The sequence below is a fragment of the Pristis pectinata genome, chromosome 3 (genome assembly GCF_009764475.1).
Source record: "Pristis pectinata isolate sPriPec2 chromosome 3, sPriPec2.1.pri, whole genome shotgun sequence".
Classification (NCBI taxonomy): domain Eukaryota; kingdom Metazoa; phylum Chordata; class Chondrichthyes; order Rhinopristiformes; family Pristidae; genus Pristis; species Pristis pectinata.
In genome coordinates this window covers 141,266,682-141,281,931 of record NC_067407.1, presented here as the reverse complement: position 1 = coordinate 141,281,931, position 15,250 = coordinate 141,266,682, and the positions used below count along the sequence as shown (strand labels likewise).

Below are 15,250 nucleotides of genomic sequence, written 5' to 3'. Positions count from 1 at the left end.
CGCCCCTCATGATTTTCTCAACCTCTATAAGGTCACCCCTCAGCCTCCTATGCTCCAGGGGGAAAAAAATTCCCAAAATATTGAGCCTTTCTCTATAACTAAAGCCCTCCAATCCCAGCAAAATCCTCGTCAATCTTTCCTGTGGCCTTTCGTCGGTTTAAGGCAGATGGGGGCATTTGGTCTGGTCCGTCAGTGGAGAGTGTTTGAAAAGCATTCATGTCCCTGGCAATGTATTGGTCTGAAAATATTTTAATGAGGCACTTTCACACAGTTTTTGACATCCAGCACTTTAATGGATAATGAACTTTAATTCATGAAGCTGTTAATTGAAAATTCTGTGTGCTGCAGTAATATTTGTGGCTTTAATTCTGTTGCTAATGCCTAATGCAGAGATTGTTATTATTGTATAATGGTCACGGGTTTTAATATCGAATTAAAAAGAGACTCATTGGAATAATTACCCAGAATTTATGGGTTCAACTCCCATAGTAATTCAGAGTTAAATTTGACTCAAAGCCCCAAACGCTTCCCTTTCTCTCAGGGCATGCATTGCATCCAGCCCAGTCTGGCTTCCTTTGCCGGTCTGATCTGTACCGGGAGAATATTTGCATCTCCCCCCTCTCAGGAAAGCAGATGGGGCAGCCGCTTGACACGGTACCTCAGAAAATGCAGCAGTCCCTCGGAGAGGCAGCTGAGTTAATTCAGTCAGATCCCTGAAGTGGGAGCTTCAGCCCACAGCCCACTGACACCAGGGGTACAACGTTTCCTGAAAAATAAAGGGAGCCTTTATGTGAGGGTTTTAACAAGGTGTCAAGCCTTTAGAAACGTCAAGGACTGATTGACTGCCAGCCTACCCACCTTAATAGATTCAGTGACATGCTGACAACGTAATGCCTGGTATTATGTTAATGTGCATGAGGGAGAAAGAGTTTGGCAGACAGCAACGTAACTGGTTCCATGTTATCACCAGGGCTGCATCAACACCACTTGACATCGTTTTACAGGCAGCTTCCTGTCACCTGCCCACACAGTCTGTCTGATTCCACACCCCACACTCTGATTGAGGTGATTCAGGAGGTAGAACATCACAAAGCCGAGCAGGCTGTTGGGTCAGGCACTTGTGTCCCAGCTACACTTCCGCCCAGCAGTTCTGTGGTCACCGTCATGTAGGGGACAGGTGAGAGTTCACATGAGGCCAGGTCTCCCACAGGCACTCATTGTGCGTGTGTGTGTGCGTGTGCGTGTGCGTGTGTGTGTGTGTGGTCTTTATTGTGTTTGTGCCTGTCTATTAATGTCTGTTTTCATGTGTGTGTCACACATACTGTCCCTCACATACACTCTCCCCCACACAGACACACTCCCCTTCACACACACACTCCCCCCCACCCACACAAAGAGATGCAGACACACCCACACAGACACACGAACACACGCAGACACACCCACACAGACACACAAACACACACAGACACACGAACACACACAGACACACGAACACACGCAGACACACCCACACAGACACACAAACACACACAGACACACGAACACACACAGACACACGAACACACGCAGACACACCCACACGGACACACGAACACACACAGACACACGAACACACACGGACACACGAACACACACAGACACACGCACACACAGATACACACAGATACACGCACACACCTAGACACAGACACACACACACAGACACGCGCAAACACGCGCGCGCACACACACACACACACACACACACACTCCCCGGTTGGGGAACAGCTGTAACTCCTGTCCACAGTGTGACCTCCCGGTCCCTCAGAGGTTTGTGAAGTCAGTCAGTTAGAAGCCGGCCCTGCACCCACCCCCAGTGGAAGCTGATGAGGGTGGATTGACAACTCGCCCCCTCCCCACCTCCCCAGGAGCATGGCTTAGATTTATCGACCCTCCCCCTCCCCAGCTGAAACCTCCCCGAGCTCCAGTCCAAAAGAAAGTAAAATACGCCAGTTGCTAGAAACCTGAGATAAAACCAGAAAGTGCTGGAAGGTCAGGCAGTGTCCGTGGGGAGAGGAGCAGAGTCAGTGCTGCAGGTCTGAGACTGGGGGCAAGTGAGGGTCCCAGCCGGTTTTCTGCTGCAGAGGAAGGGGGGGGGGTGTGAGAGGGTTGGAGGGGAGGGGGAGGGTGTGTGAGAGGGTTGGAGGGGAGGGGGGGGGGTGTGAGAGGGTTGGAGGGGAGGGGGAGGGGGTGTGAGAGGGTTGGAGGGGAGGGGGAGGGTGTGTGAGAGGGTTGGAGGGGAGGGGGAGGGGGTGTGAGAGGGTTGGAGGGGAGGGGGAGGGGGTGTGAGAGGGTTGGAGGGGAGGGGGAGGGGGTGTGAGAGGGTTGGGCTCCTCGCTCCTGATTTAGGAAGGTTCAGGAACACCCCCACCCTCCCTCCCTTCCCCTCCTCACAATCCCTCAATCCTCCCTCACATCCCCCCCTCACACCCCCCACTTCCTCCCCCTCAATTTCCCCCCACTTCCTCCCCCCTTCCTACCCCTCCCCCTCAATTCCCCCCCAGTTCCTCCCCCTCACCTCCTCCCCCTCACCTCCTCCCCCTCACCTCCTCCCCCTCACCTCCTCCCCCTCACTTCCTCCCCCTCACTTCCTCCCCTCATTCCGACCCTCCACTCTCCCTCCTCCAGCCGGGCCTTGCTGCTGGCTGCCTCCTCCCTCCCTGCCGCCCCATCCCCACGCCACGGACACCTCCTCGGTACTTCGTCCGATGGGAACGCCGGTCCCCACGTTCCTGCTAATTAACCGTCTCAGGGCCTGCCCTGTTTCCTCAGCCTCTGCGGAGGATCTGGAGCCGCGAGCGGGCCTCGCTGGTGTCCTAGCAACCGTGACTGGGGCCTCTCACTGATCCTTCCCCCTCCCCCTCCCCACATCCCCCCACATCTCCCGTCCCGCACCCCTCCCATTCCCGCTTCTACATCCCCCCACTCACATTTCCCCCACCTACCCTCCCACGACTCCCCCACTCAGTCCCCTCCCTCTCCCCGCATTCACTCCCCCCCCCCCCCCCCACACCTACCCCGTCCTCTCCCCGTCACATCCCCCTGACGGAACAACTCAGCAGGTTGAGCAGCATCTTTTGGGGGGGGGGGGGGGAGCGGAGGCGGGGGGGGGGGGAGGAACTGTCGACATTTCGGGTCAGGAATTCCTTTCCTCCCAGAGGAAGTGGTTGAGGCAGGTACAATAATGTTCAAAAGACACTTGGGCAGGTCCAAGGATAGGAAAGGTTGAGAGGGATGTGGGCAAATGGGACTCGATCAAGTGGGCATCTTGGCCAGCATGGACAAGTTGGGCTGAAGGGCCTGTTTCTTTACTGTATGATTCTATGAGTCATCACTCTGGAAGGTGTGGTGGGACAGTACAAGGTGAATGATCCACAGACACCATCACTTTGCACATTGTACCTTATTCCCTAAACCCTGGCCAGTTTCAGGAGAAGCCGACACAGTTCTGGATGGCGTTGGTGAGCAGGTTGGGGCGGACGAGCAAACTGATGGTCTCGGTGTCCCCCACCCATCCTTCCCCCACTCATGGCTCCTCCACTTGTCTGCCATGCCTTCAACTGTCGGGACCTTAACCCCTGGGACTCCCATCCCCAAATATCTCTGGTTCTCCACCTCCCCCTGCCTCACCCCTTTAAGACGCTCCTTAAATGTAGATGGCTGGGTTAGTAAGTTTGCAGAACACACAATAAGTGGTGGTGTTGTGGTCAGTGTAGAGGACAGGATATAGATCAGATACAGATATGGGCAGAGAAATGGCAGATGGAGTTTAATCCGGGCCAGTGTGAGGTGTTGCACTTTGGAAGGAGCAGGTATATAGTTAATGGTAGACCCCTTAACAGCACTGATATACAGAGGGTTCTTGGGGTCCAAGTGCACAGCTCCCTGAAAGTGGCCACACAAGTAGATAGAGGGATCAAGAAGGTGTATGGCACGCTTGCCTTCATCGGTCAGGGCATTGAGTATAAGAGTCAGGGAGTCATGTTGCAGCTGTACAAACCTTTGGTCAGGCTGCACTTGGAGTATTGTGTGCGGTTCTGGTCGCCCCATTACAGGAAGGATGTGGAGGCTTTGGAGAAGGTGCAGAAGAGGTTCACCAGGATGCTGCCTGGATTAGAGGGCATGAGCTGTGAGGAGAGGTTGGACAAACTTGGGTTGTTTTCTCTGGAGCGGCGGAGGCTGAGGGGAGACCTGATAGAGGTTTATAAGATTATGAGAGGCATAGATAGGGTAGACAGTCTTTTACCCAGGATAGAAATGTCAAATACTAGAGGGCATAGCTTTAAGATGAGAGGGGGAAAGTTTAAAGGAGATGTGTGGGGCAAGTTTTTTACACAGAGAGTGGTGGGTGCCTGGAATGCGCTGCCAGGGGTGGTGGTGGAGGCAGATATGATGGTGGTGTATAAGAGGCTGTTAGACAGACACATGAATATGCAGGGGATGGAGGGATGTGGATCATGTGCAGGCAGAAGGGATTTAGATTAATTTGCCATCATGGTCAGCACAGACGGGGTGGGCCGAAGGGCCTGTACTGTTCTGTGTTCTATGTTCTAAAACACAAGGAAGCTTTTGATCACCTTCCTTAATATCTCCTTGCGTGGCCCAGCTTCAGATTGTTTAATGAAGCTCTGTGAAGAACCTTCACACATTAGAGGCAGTATATAAATGGCAGTTGTTGTTGTAGGTGAGGTATTGGGAATATTTAGCTGTGGTCCAGACAACCAAGCCAGTGGCTACCTGATTCTTCATCTCCAGTAACCTCTCATCCTAAGTGACAGGGACATGACCTGCCCTGCGATTCATTCCTCACCACAGTGTGGTTAGCCTCCTCTCCCTCACTGTTATCTCTTGTGCAGTACGGTGGTGCAGCGAGTAGAGCCACTGTCTCACAGCACTGGAGACCTCAGGTGCTATTTGTGTGTGATGATGCAGCTCTGCAAAACTCTGGTTAGACCGCACTTAGAGTACTGTGTCCAGTTCTGGTCGCCTCATTATAGGAAGGATGTGGAAGCTTTGGAAAGGGTGCAGAGGAGATTTACCAGGATGCTGCCTGGTTTGGAGAGTATGCATTATGAGGAGAGACTAAGGGAGCTGGGGCTTTACTCTTTGGAGAGAAGGAGGATGAGAGGAGACATGATAGAGGTATACAAAATATTGAGAGGAATAGATAGAGTGGACAGCCAGCGCCTCTTTCCCAGGGCACCAATGCTCAATACAAGAGGGCATGGCTTTAAAGTAATGGGTGGGAGGTTCAGGGGAGATGTCAGAGGGAGGTTTTTCACCCAAAGAGTGGTTGGTGCATGGAATGCACTGCCTGGGGTGGTGGTGGAGGCAGATACATTGAACAGGTTCAAGAGCTTGTTGGATAGGCACATGGAGGAACGTGAGATAGAGGGATATGCGGGAGGAAGGGGTTAGGTAGTGTGAGGGTGGTCTGATGGACGGCACGACACGGTGGGCCGAAGGGCCTGTTTTGTGCTGTATGGTTCTATGGTTCTATAGTCTTAGGCAAGGTTTAAAGGTCGGCACAACATTGTGAGCCGAAGGGCCTGTATTGTGCTGTACTGTTCTGTGGTTCTATGGTTCCCTCCCACATCCCAAAGGTACATTGGCCGGTAGATTCATTACCTCCTGTAAACTGCCCATAGTGAGTAGGTGAGGGGTAATATCTGGGAATAAAAGATGGGAATAATGCAGATGGGTGTGAGTGTGTGTTTGTTGGTCTGTGTGGAGGTCTAAAGAGCCTGTTTCTCTGCAGTAGCTCAATGATTCTATGACTCAAGTTCAGCTTATTGTCATGGACACACACACCCAGGGTATAAATGCCATGAAAATTAGCTTTCTTGCAGCAGCAGCAGCAGCAGCACGGTACAGTACAGACATGACAAACACAAATTAGTGTATACTTCAATTATGTTGCAAAGACTCCTTGGAGTGCTTGTAATCTGGACTTCACTGGCAAAACCAGTATCCCTAACTGAACTGCCTTGTCAAACCACCGCAGTCCCTCTGGTGATGGTACGGTAGTGTAGTGGTTAGCGTAACGCTATTACAGAGCCAGCGACCCGGGTTCAATTCCCGCCACTGTCTGCAAGGAGTTCGTACGTTCTCCCCGTGTCTGCGTGGGTTTCCTCCGGGTGCTCCGGTTTCCTCCCACATTCCAAAGACGTACGGGTTAGGAAGTTGTGGGCATGCTATGTTGGTGCCAGAAGCGTGGCGACACTTGCAGGCTGCCCCCAGAACACTCTACGCAAAAGGTGCATTTCACTGTGTGTCTCGATGTACACGTGACTAATAAAGATATCTTATCTTCTTATCTTATCCCATGCTGCTGTTGGGGAGGGAGCGCCAGGGTTTAGACCCACTGATGATGTACACGTTCCTGATTTCTATCTTGGTGAGGAAGCAGGGAGCTCTGTGATGTTACTGCTGCATTTCCCTTTCATCCAGGAATTTGGACAAACCTGGCAAAAGAGTAATGGATGTGAATCTTTCCTCCCCTCTGGGCTCGTTGGTCCTCTGTGGAAGGAGATTTGGGGCAGTCCACTCCAATTGACCGGATCCAACAGCACAGATGTGACATCGGATCCTCTGGTCTGGGCCAAACGCTGGCAAGTGGGACGAGCTTAGATGGGGCATCTTGGTCGGCATGGACCAGTTGGGCCAAAGGGCCTGTTTCTGTGCTGCATAAATCTGCGGAGAAACACCAGACTCTCACTCCCCCCCCCACCCCCCACCCTCCTCGTCCCTCTGCACTCCCAGTCCCGATGCAGGGTATGACCCGAAACGTCGACGTTTCCTTCCCCCCCCCCCCTACGGCTGCTGCTCGACCCGCTGAGTCCCTCCAGCAGATTGTGGGCTTCTCCAGATTTCAGCCTCTGCCGTCTCTGGTGTCCCTGCCTTAATTTCCGGCTCTGTCTTTTGCCCTTCTTGAACCGTGAAACAACATTGGCTACTCTCCAGTCCTCTGGGACCTCGCCTGTGGCTTAAGAGGACACAGAGATCTCTGCCAAGGCCCCAGCAACCTCCACTCGTGCCTCTCCACAGTACAGTTGTAGTGAGACATCAAGTCTCCTCAAGTTGTACTGGGTTATCATTATAAGGGGAGCACTGAGAGGGGTTTCCAAACCAAAGCTTGGATTTATTTTAATTTTTGGCATTAGGCAAACGATTCTTTGAAGGAAAGGAGAGGTGTAAAGCTTAGCTCAGCCACTGCCGCCCAAGTCTTTCTGTTGCCAGGAGTTGCAGTCACCTCCACTGTGTGCAGCAGCCATTGTGTGCAGGTGAGAGGAATGGAGGGGGAAGGGGTGTGAGATAGGAGGGGCATGATTCACCACACACCCCAGAGTGGGTGAGGGTGCAGCAGGCGTGGATTGGTTGGTGCTGCAGCCACCGAGGTCACCTCTCCCCCTTCACGTTGCAAGTCGTGCACTGGCTGGAGGTAGTTAAACCTATTCAGCTGCCCCAGTGCACTCAAAGGGGGCTGCTCGTGAGGGTCGTTACCTTTCCAGCAGGTGCGCACTATGGGCCTCAGATCTCTGGAGCTCAGGAGAATGAGGGCCACTCTCACGAAAAGGTGCAAGGTTCCGAACGGTAGGGTCAGAGAGCCACACGGCACAGAAACAGGCCCTTCAGCCCACCGCGTACACACTGCTCTGCAGGGAGTTGTGGACACAGCCCAGCACATTACAGAAACCAGCCTCCCCTCCATGGACTCTGTCTATACCTCTCGCTGCCTCGGTAAAGCTGCCATCATAATCAAAGACCCCACCCACCCCGGACATTCTCTCCTCTCCCCTCTCCCATCGGGCAGGAGATACAAAAGCCTGAAAGCACGAACCACCGGGCTCAAGGACAGTTTCTATCCCACTGTTATAAGACTATTGAACAGTCCCCTAGTACGATAAGATGGACTCTTGACCTCACAATCTACCTCATTATGACCTTGCACCTTGTTGTCTGCCTGAACTGCACTTTCTCTGTAACTGTAACACTTTATTCTGCATTCTGTTATTGTTTTACCTCGTACTGCCTCAATGCACAAGTTTTTCACTCTACCAGGGTACATGTGACAATAATAAACCAATTCCAATTCCATCACATCTATTTTTGAAATAAAAACAAATCAGGTACCCATCCACAGTAGTCCCATTTATTGGCCTTGGTGATCCAGATACTTTCTAAATGTTGCCAGTCACTGAAGCGGGAGAATCCAGAACCAAGAGCACAGTCTCAGGATGAGGGGTTGGTTATTTAAGAGAAAATCTTTAATCCAGAGAGTTGTGGCCCCTTGGAATTCTTGCCCCTGCCGCTGTGGAATTGTTGAACTCCTCCAAGGCCAAAGTGAAGACAGGAGTCACAATGGATTGCAGATGCCAGAATCTGGAGCAACACACAATCTGCTGGAGGAACTCAGCGGGTCGGGCAGCATCTGTGGGGGAAAGGAATTAACACAAGAGGCTGCAGATGCTGCAATCTGAGGCAACAGGATCCTGATGCAGGGTCTCGACCTGAAATGTCGACAGTTCCTTTCCCACCCACGGACGCTGCTCGACCTGCTGAGTTCCTCCAGCAGATTGTTTGTTGCTCCAAAGTGAAGTTAGCTTTGGAGTGGGGGGCATGTGGGAGCGGGGCGAGGAAGCGGATGAGGTACAGGGACATCCACGATCTTATTGAATGGGGGAGCAGGTCAAGGGGTTGAGTCCTGCTCCCCCAATTGATCTCAATGAGCGGCTCAGAATCAGGTTTATTATTGTCTTATATGATGTGAACTTTGTTTTGCGGCGGCTGTACAGTGCAACACATAAAAAACTACCAATTACAAAATAAATAAATAGTGCAAAACAGAAGGAATAACAAGGCAGTGTTCATGGGTTCATGGACCATTCAGAAATCTGATGGCGGAGGGGAAGAAGCTGTTCCTGAATCGTTGAGTGTGGGTCTTCAGGCTCCTGTACCTCCTCCCCGATGGTAGTAACGTGAAGAGGGCATGTCCCGGGTGGTGAGGGTCCTCAGTGATGGGTGCCGCCTTCTTGAGGCACCACCTCTTGAAGATGCCGTCGATGTTGCAGAGGGTTGTGCCCGTGATGGAGCTGGCTGAGTCTACAACCCTCTGCAGCCTCTTGCGATCCTGCACATTGGAGCCTCCATACCAGGCGGTGATGCAACCAGTCAGAATGCTCTCCACCACACACCTGTAGAAATTTGCAAGAATCTTTGGTGACGTACCAAATCTCCTCAAACTCCTAACAAAGTAGAAACAGAAAACCTACAGCACGATACAGGCCCTTCAGCCCACAGAGTTGTGCCGTACGTGTCCCTACCTTAGAAATTACTAGGCTTACGCCCTCTATTTTTCTAAGCTCCATGTACCTATCCAAAAGTCTCTTAAAAGACCCTATCGTATCCCAAAGACCCTATCGTATCATAAATAGAGCTGCTGGCATGCTTTCTTCGTGATTACATCAATGTGTTGAGCCCAGGATAGATCCTCTGAGATGTTGTCGCCCAGGAACTTGAAGCTGCTCACCCTTCCCACCGCTGACCTCTCAGTGAGGGCTGGTGTGTGTCCTCCCGACTTTCTGTGAGTCTCTTTGCTGACCCACTGCGTGTCCTTTTCCCCGAATCCATCTGTGACAGGTTCTGCCCCTCCTCTGCTGTGCAGCCCCCAGTACGTCAGCCTCTCACATCACCAGGAGATGTGTCGTCGACTGACTGATGCTGAGTCATTCGTGCCATCGTGTTCCCACCTTTACCAATGTTCAGGAGCCCTCGTGCTGACACTCCTGGCTTGTCTCCAGCACTTGTAAAGTATCAGCACCAAGCCTGTATCCCTTACTCCAACGGCTGTCAGTTTTGTTCTTAGGTTGGGCAGTTTGTAGATAAAACCTGGTACAGCACAGGAACAGGCCCTTCGGCCCACTGTGTCTGTGCTGACCACGATACCAAATTAAACTAAATCTCTTCTGCCTGCACGTGATCCACATCCCTCCGTTCCCTGCATATCTAACAGCCTCTTAAACACCACTGTCATATCTGCCTCCAACACCACCCCTGGCAGCACAATCCAGGCACCCACCGCTCTCTGTGTAAAACACTTGCCCCGGACATCTGCTTTAAACTTTCCCCCTCTCACCTTAAATGTATGTCCTCTAGTATTTGACATTTCTACCCTGGGAAAAAGACTCTGGCTGTCTACCCTATATGTGCCTCTCGTAATTTTATAAACTTCTATCAGGTCTCCCCTCAGCCTCTGCTGCTCCAGAGAAAACAACCCAAGTTTCTCCAACCTCTCCTTATAGCTAACACTCTCCAATCCAAGCAGCACCCTGGTGAACCTCTTCTGCACCCTCCCCAAAGCCTCCACATCCTTCCTGTAATGGGGCGACCAGAACTGCACACAAACAGAGAAGAGAATTGCCAAGTTCCTCTTTCTCTGTACATTAAAAGGGATCACTCACGGACCGGGCTTCTTGTCGTTAATGAATCCTGACTCGTGTGTTGTCTGCTTGGCTGGATTATGGTGGTGAAGCGGTTGCTATTGGACTAGTAATCCTGAGTTCAGATCCCACTGGATCGGTGTGTGAATTCAAATATTGTTGAAATAAATTTTATACAGTTAATGGCAAGCCCCTTAATAGCACTGAGGTACAGAGGGATCTTAGCGTCTAGGTCCATAGTTCACTGAAAGTGGCTGCGCATGGATAAGGTGGTAAAGAAGGCATATGGCATGCTTGCCTTCATTGGCAGGGGTGTAGAGTATAAGAGTGAGGAGGTCATGCTACAGCTGTATAAAACGTTAGACCACACATGGAGTATTGTGTGCAGTTCTGGTCACCCCATTACAGGAAGGATGTGGAGAGGGTGCGGAAGAGGTTCACCAGGATGCTGCCTGGATTAGAGGGCATGAGCTATAAGGAGAGGTTGGACAAACTTGGGTTGTTCTCCCTTAAGCGTTGGAGGCTGAGGGGAGACCTGACTCCCCCCAGGTTCTCACGCACACCCACCTACAGCAGCCCATTAACCTGCCACCCTACATCTGCCTTCATACGGTCCGTATCCCTCCACTCCCTGACCATTCATGTGCCTGTCTAAATGCCTCTTAAACCCCTCTATCGTATCTGCCTCCACCACCACCCTGGCAGCGCATTCCAGGCACCCACCGCTCTCTGTGTAAAAAAACTTGCCCCGCACATCTCCTTTAAACTCTTCCCCCCCCCCACCTTAAATGCATGTCTTCTAGGTAGGCACGGTAGTGTAGCAGTTAGCGTAACGCTATTACAGCGCCAGCGACCCGGGTTCAATTCCCGCTGCTGTCTGTAAGGAGTTTGTACGTTCTCCCCGTGTCTGCGTGGGTTTCCTCCGGGTGCTCCGGTTTCCTCCCACGTTCCAAAGACCTACGGGTTAGGAAGTTGTGGGCATGCTATGTTGGCACCAGAAGCATGGCGACACTTGCGGGCTGCCCCCAGAACACCCTACGCAAAAGATACATTTCACTGTGTGTTTCGATGTACATGTGACTAATAAAGAAATCTTATCTCTTATCTTCTACTGTGGGGAGAAAGATACCAACTATCTACCTCATTGATGCCTCTCATAATTTTATAAACTTCTATCAGGCCTCCACTGCTCCAAAGAAAACAACCCAAGTTTGTCCATCATTTTGCCAGGGTTAAATACGTAAGATAAGATAAGATATCTTTATTAACTCCTCATGTCGCCTTTAAACTTCCCCCCTCTAACCTTAAAAGCATGTCCTCTGGTATTTGACATCTCCACCCTGGGGAACAGATACCGGCTGTCTATCTGTGTGTCTCATAATGTTATGAACTTCTGTCAGGTCTCCCCTCGGCCTCGGACGCTCCAGGGAGAACAACCCAAGTCTGTCCAACCTCACAGCTCATTTCTGCGGTTTTAGAGGGTTTATGTTGGGTGGGGAATGGTGGAAATGTTGGGAAGTTGGGCAGTGAAATGGAGAGAGAGGCAGAAAAGGAGAGAGGCAGAGTGAGGGCATGTGTAGTGAGAGGCAGGCCAGGGGCTTGAACATGCGGGTGTAGTGAACCCGGCCATCCGCAGTCATTTCCCCCGGGTGTGGGGGTCACACTGGGAGCTGTCCTGAGGGGGGGGGGGTGATCCAGCAGTGACCTGAGAGACCGGGACTACTGTGGGGACAGGACCCCGCCGATGGAGGGAGGTGGGTGTGGAGGGCGCAGCCTGTCACCAACTCTTCCCCCCCCCCCCCCAGACCTTGACTGTCACCCCCCGGGACATTGACTGAAACCACCCCCCCCCCCGGGACATTGACTGAAACCACCCCCCCCCGGGACATTGACTGACACGCCCCCCCCCGGGACACTGACTGACCCCCCTCCCCGGACACTGACTGACCCCCCTCCCCGGACACTGACTGACCCCCCCCTCCCCGGACACTGACTGACCCCCCGGACACTGACTGACCCCCCCCTCCCCGGACACTGACTGACCCCCCCCCTCCCCAGACACTGACTGACACCCCCCCCCCCGGGACACTGACTGATCCCCCCCCCCGGACACTGACTGACCCCCCCCCCTCCCCGGACACTGACTGATCCCCCCCCCGGACACTGACCGACCCCCCGGACACTGACTGACTCCCCCCCTCCCCGGACACTGACTGACCCCCCCCTCCCCGGACACTGACTGACCCCCCCCCTCCCCGGACACTGACTGACCCCCCCCTCCTCGGACACTGACTGATCCCCCCCCTCCCCGGACACTGACTGATCCCCCCCGGACACTGACTGACCCCCCCCCTCCCCGGACACTGATCCCCCCCCTCCTCGGACACTGACTGATCCCCCCCCTCCCCGGACACTGACTGACACCCCCCCCCGGGACACTGACTGATCCCCCCCCCCGGACACTGACTGATCCCCCCCCCTCCGGACACTGACTGATTCCCCCCCCGGACACTGACCGACCCCCCGGACACTGACTGGCCCCCCCCTCCCCGGACACTGACTGACCCCCCCCCTCCCCGGACACTGACTGATCCCCCCCCGGACACTGACCGACCCCCCGGACACTGACTGACCCCCCCCTCCCCGGACACTGACTGATCCCCCCCCCCTCCGGACACTGACTGATTCCCCCCCTCCGGACACTGACTGACCCCCCGGACACTGACTGACCCCCCCCCTCCCCGGACACTGACTGATCCCCCCCGGACACTGACTGACCCCCCGGACACTGACTGACCCCCCAGCTCCGGCGGGGGACGAGGCCGGCTCCAGTGAGGCAGAACGCCCCGTTACAACAAATGCATCAGAGCACCAGCCTGCGGTGGGTTGGAATCAGCTTCCCCTGAAGGTTAACTGTTCAACACATTTATTGCCGGTGAAGCCCGCGGGGAGGGAGCACAGGGGGAAGCTGCACGTGTTTGCATAATGTGATCCAGCTCATTACGAAGCTGCTGCAGATCTCTCTCTCTCTCCCCCTCTCCCCCTCTTCCCCCCTCCCTCCACGTCTTCCGGAAGCGGCTGGCACACTGTATATAAAGCGAGGGCAGGCTGTTGCCGGTGAGTCACTGCAAAGCTGCTGCAGGAGGATTCACCCCGGCCACCAGCACCGTCTGTGCCCCGCGGGACCAGCACAAAGCGGAGATCCCTGTCTAAACATGGTGCACTATTCCATTGTTATTGTCTTCGGCAGGCGGCTGAGCCAGAGACCCTCGCTGGAAGAATTGGAACAGAGGAACATCTTAAGATGTAAGTACCATGGATGTGCGGGGTGTCCTGTGTGCTTGCACCCGATGACTTTAGCCGCCGCTTCTCTCTGCCGATTTCAGTGCATATCTGGGTGAAAGTCACAGCCCTCCCCTCAGACAGCCCGCTGCATTAACTTTAAAATGAAATGTTTTATAACTGGGGGAATGAAGCTGGTGCCTGCCTGCCTGCGCCGCCTGGTTTATTCAGACTGGATACCTGTCCTGTTGCAAAAAATGCACCCTTCCCTTGCATGGTGCATTAAACATGCCCCCCTCTCTCGTTCCCCCCCCCCCACATCTCCTGCCGCAGCACCAGCGAGGCTGGGGGTGGTGGGTGGCGGGGGTGGGAGTGGGAATCCGCCCCCTCTCCCTGCGTGGGAGTCACTCGGACGGAATCCCACCTCCCTCACTGCGTCACCGAGGCTTCCCCGTGACGTCAGGCCTCAGCTGATACTGACATGTAACTGTTTCAGCGCCGGGGGTTTCCACTTCCAGACTCCCCTCTCCCCCCACCCCCCCCCCCAGCCCTCCCCCCCACTCCCCCAAGGCCTCTCGCCCCTCAGTAAGGAGGGGTGGGTCACCATGCTCTGAGCTTTGACACCCTCCGCAGGGAGCTATCCTTATTTGTTAGAACTTCACTAAAGGCGAGGTGGATCCCATGGCATCCATCAGCTGTAAAGTGCCGGTGTACCTGGGGACCGCTAAGGTCACTCAGAGCTCCGGGCAAGGGTCCTGGGTTTCCCAGAGTGGTCGCAGGAAAGATTCGGCTTCAGTTCCATGGATTCAAATTCAGATTAGTTTATCGTCATGTAGACCAGGGTGCGATGAAATTCCTAGCTCGCGTGGAGCTAGCAGAATAATCCGTGTACGTGGAGGGTAATGAACACAGCAACAAGAGCAAAACGGCAGAACGGTGCAGAGCCTGTAGTGCAGTCTGAGGTGGTGCAAAAAGAAACGAAGTGACAATAAGGGAAGAGGGGGGAGAACACGGGAGCCCCACCGGGAAGGGGGTGTGAGAGAGGGGACTGGTTCAGGAGTCTGACAGCGGTGGGGAAGAAGCTGTTCTGAAGTCCCTGGGGGTTGTCCTCCTTAGACTGAAGGGGAGGAGCTCTTCCTCTCCGCATTGTGTTGTTAGAATCCATCTCAAACGGCAAAGGATGCAAATTCATTCGTAACTTTCAAAGGGAAATTGAATAAGCCGTTGGAAAAGGAAGGTTTGTGTAAAGGACAGGGAGGCAGGGAGCTTGTTCAAGGAGTCAGCACAAGTCTGCTGAGCCAAACACCCTCTGCTGTAGCATTTGGTGATTAGAGGTTCCTGGGTAATTAACCACCCAGACAAAATGCGGTGCAGAAGGTTTTCTGTACGTGCTGAAGAGAAGAGAGACAGAACTGCCTCTTTCTGCCGTCGTGTCCCAGAGATTTCCATCACCGCGTCCTGTGTAGAACAGGAGACTGGCGCTGAGA

General features: G+C 53.6%; 1 protein-coding gene across 4 annotated transcripts in view; it reads left to right on the top strand.

The window, feature by feature from the left end:
• The window catches only part of phactr2 (phosphatase and actin regulator 2), a 128,922-nt gene that overhangs the window by 106,172 nt on the left and 7,500 nt on the right, over positions 1 to 15,250 (top strand). For all 4 annotated transcript variants that reach the window (XM_052012684.1, XM_052012686.1, XM_052012682.1 and 1 more), the window contains one exon: positions 13,732 to 13,787. In XM_052012684.1, the coding sequence (XP_051868644.1) occupies positions 13,732 to 13,787 (56 nt within the window). The remainder of the gene's footprint in view (positions 1 to 13,731; positions 13,788 to 15,250) is intronic.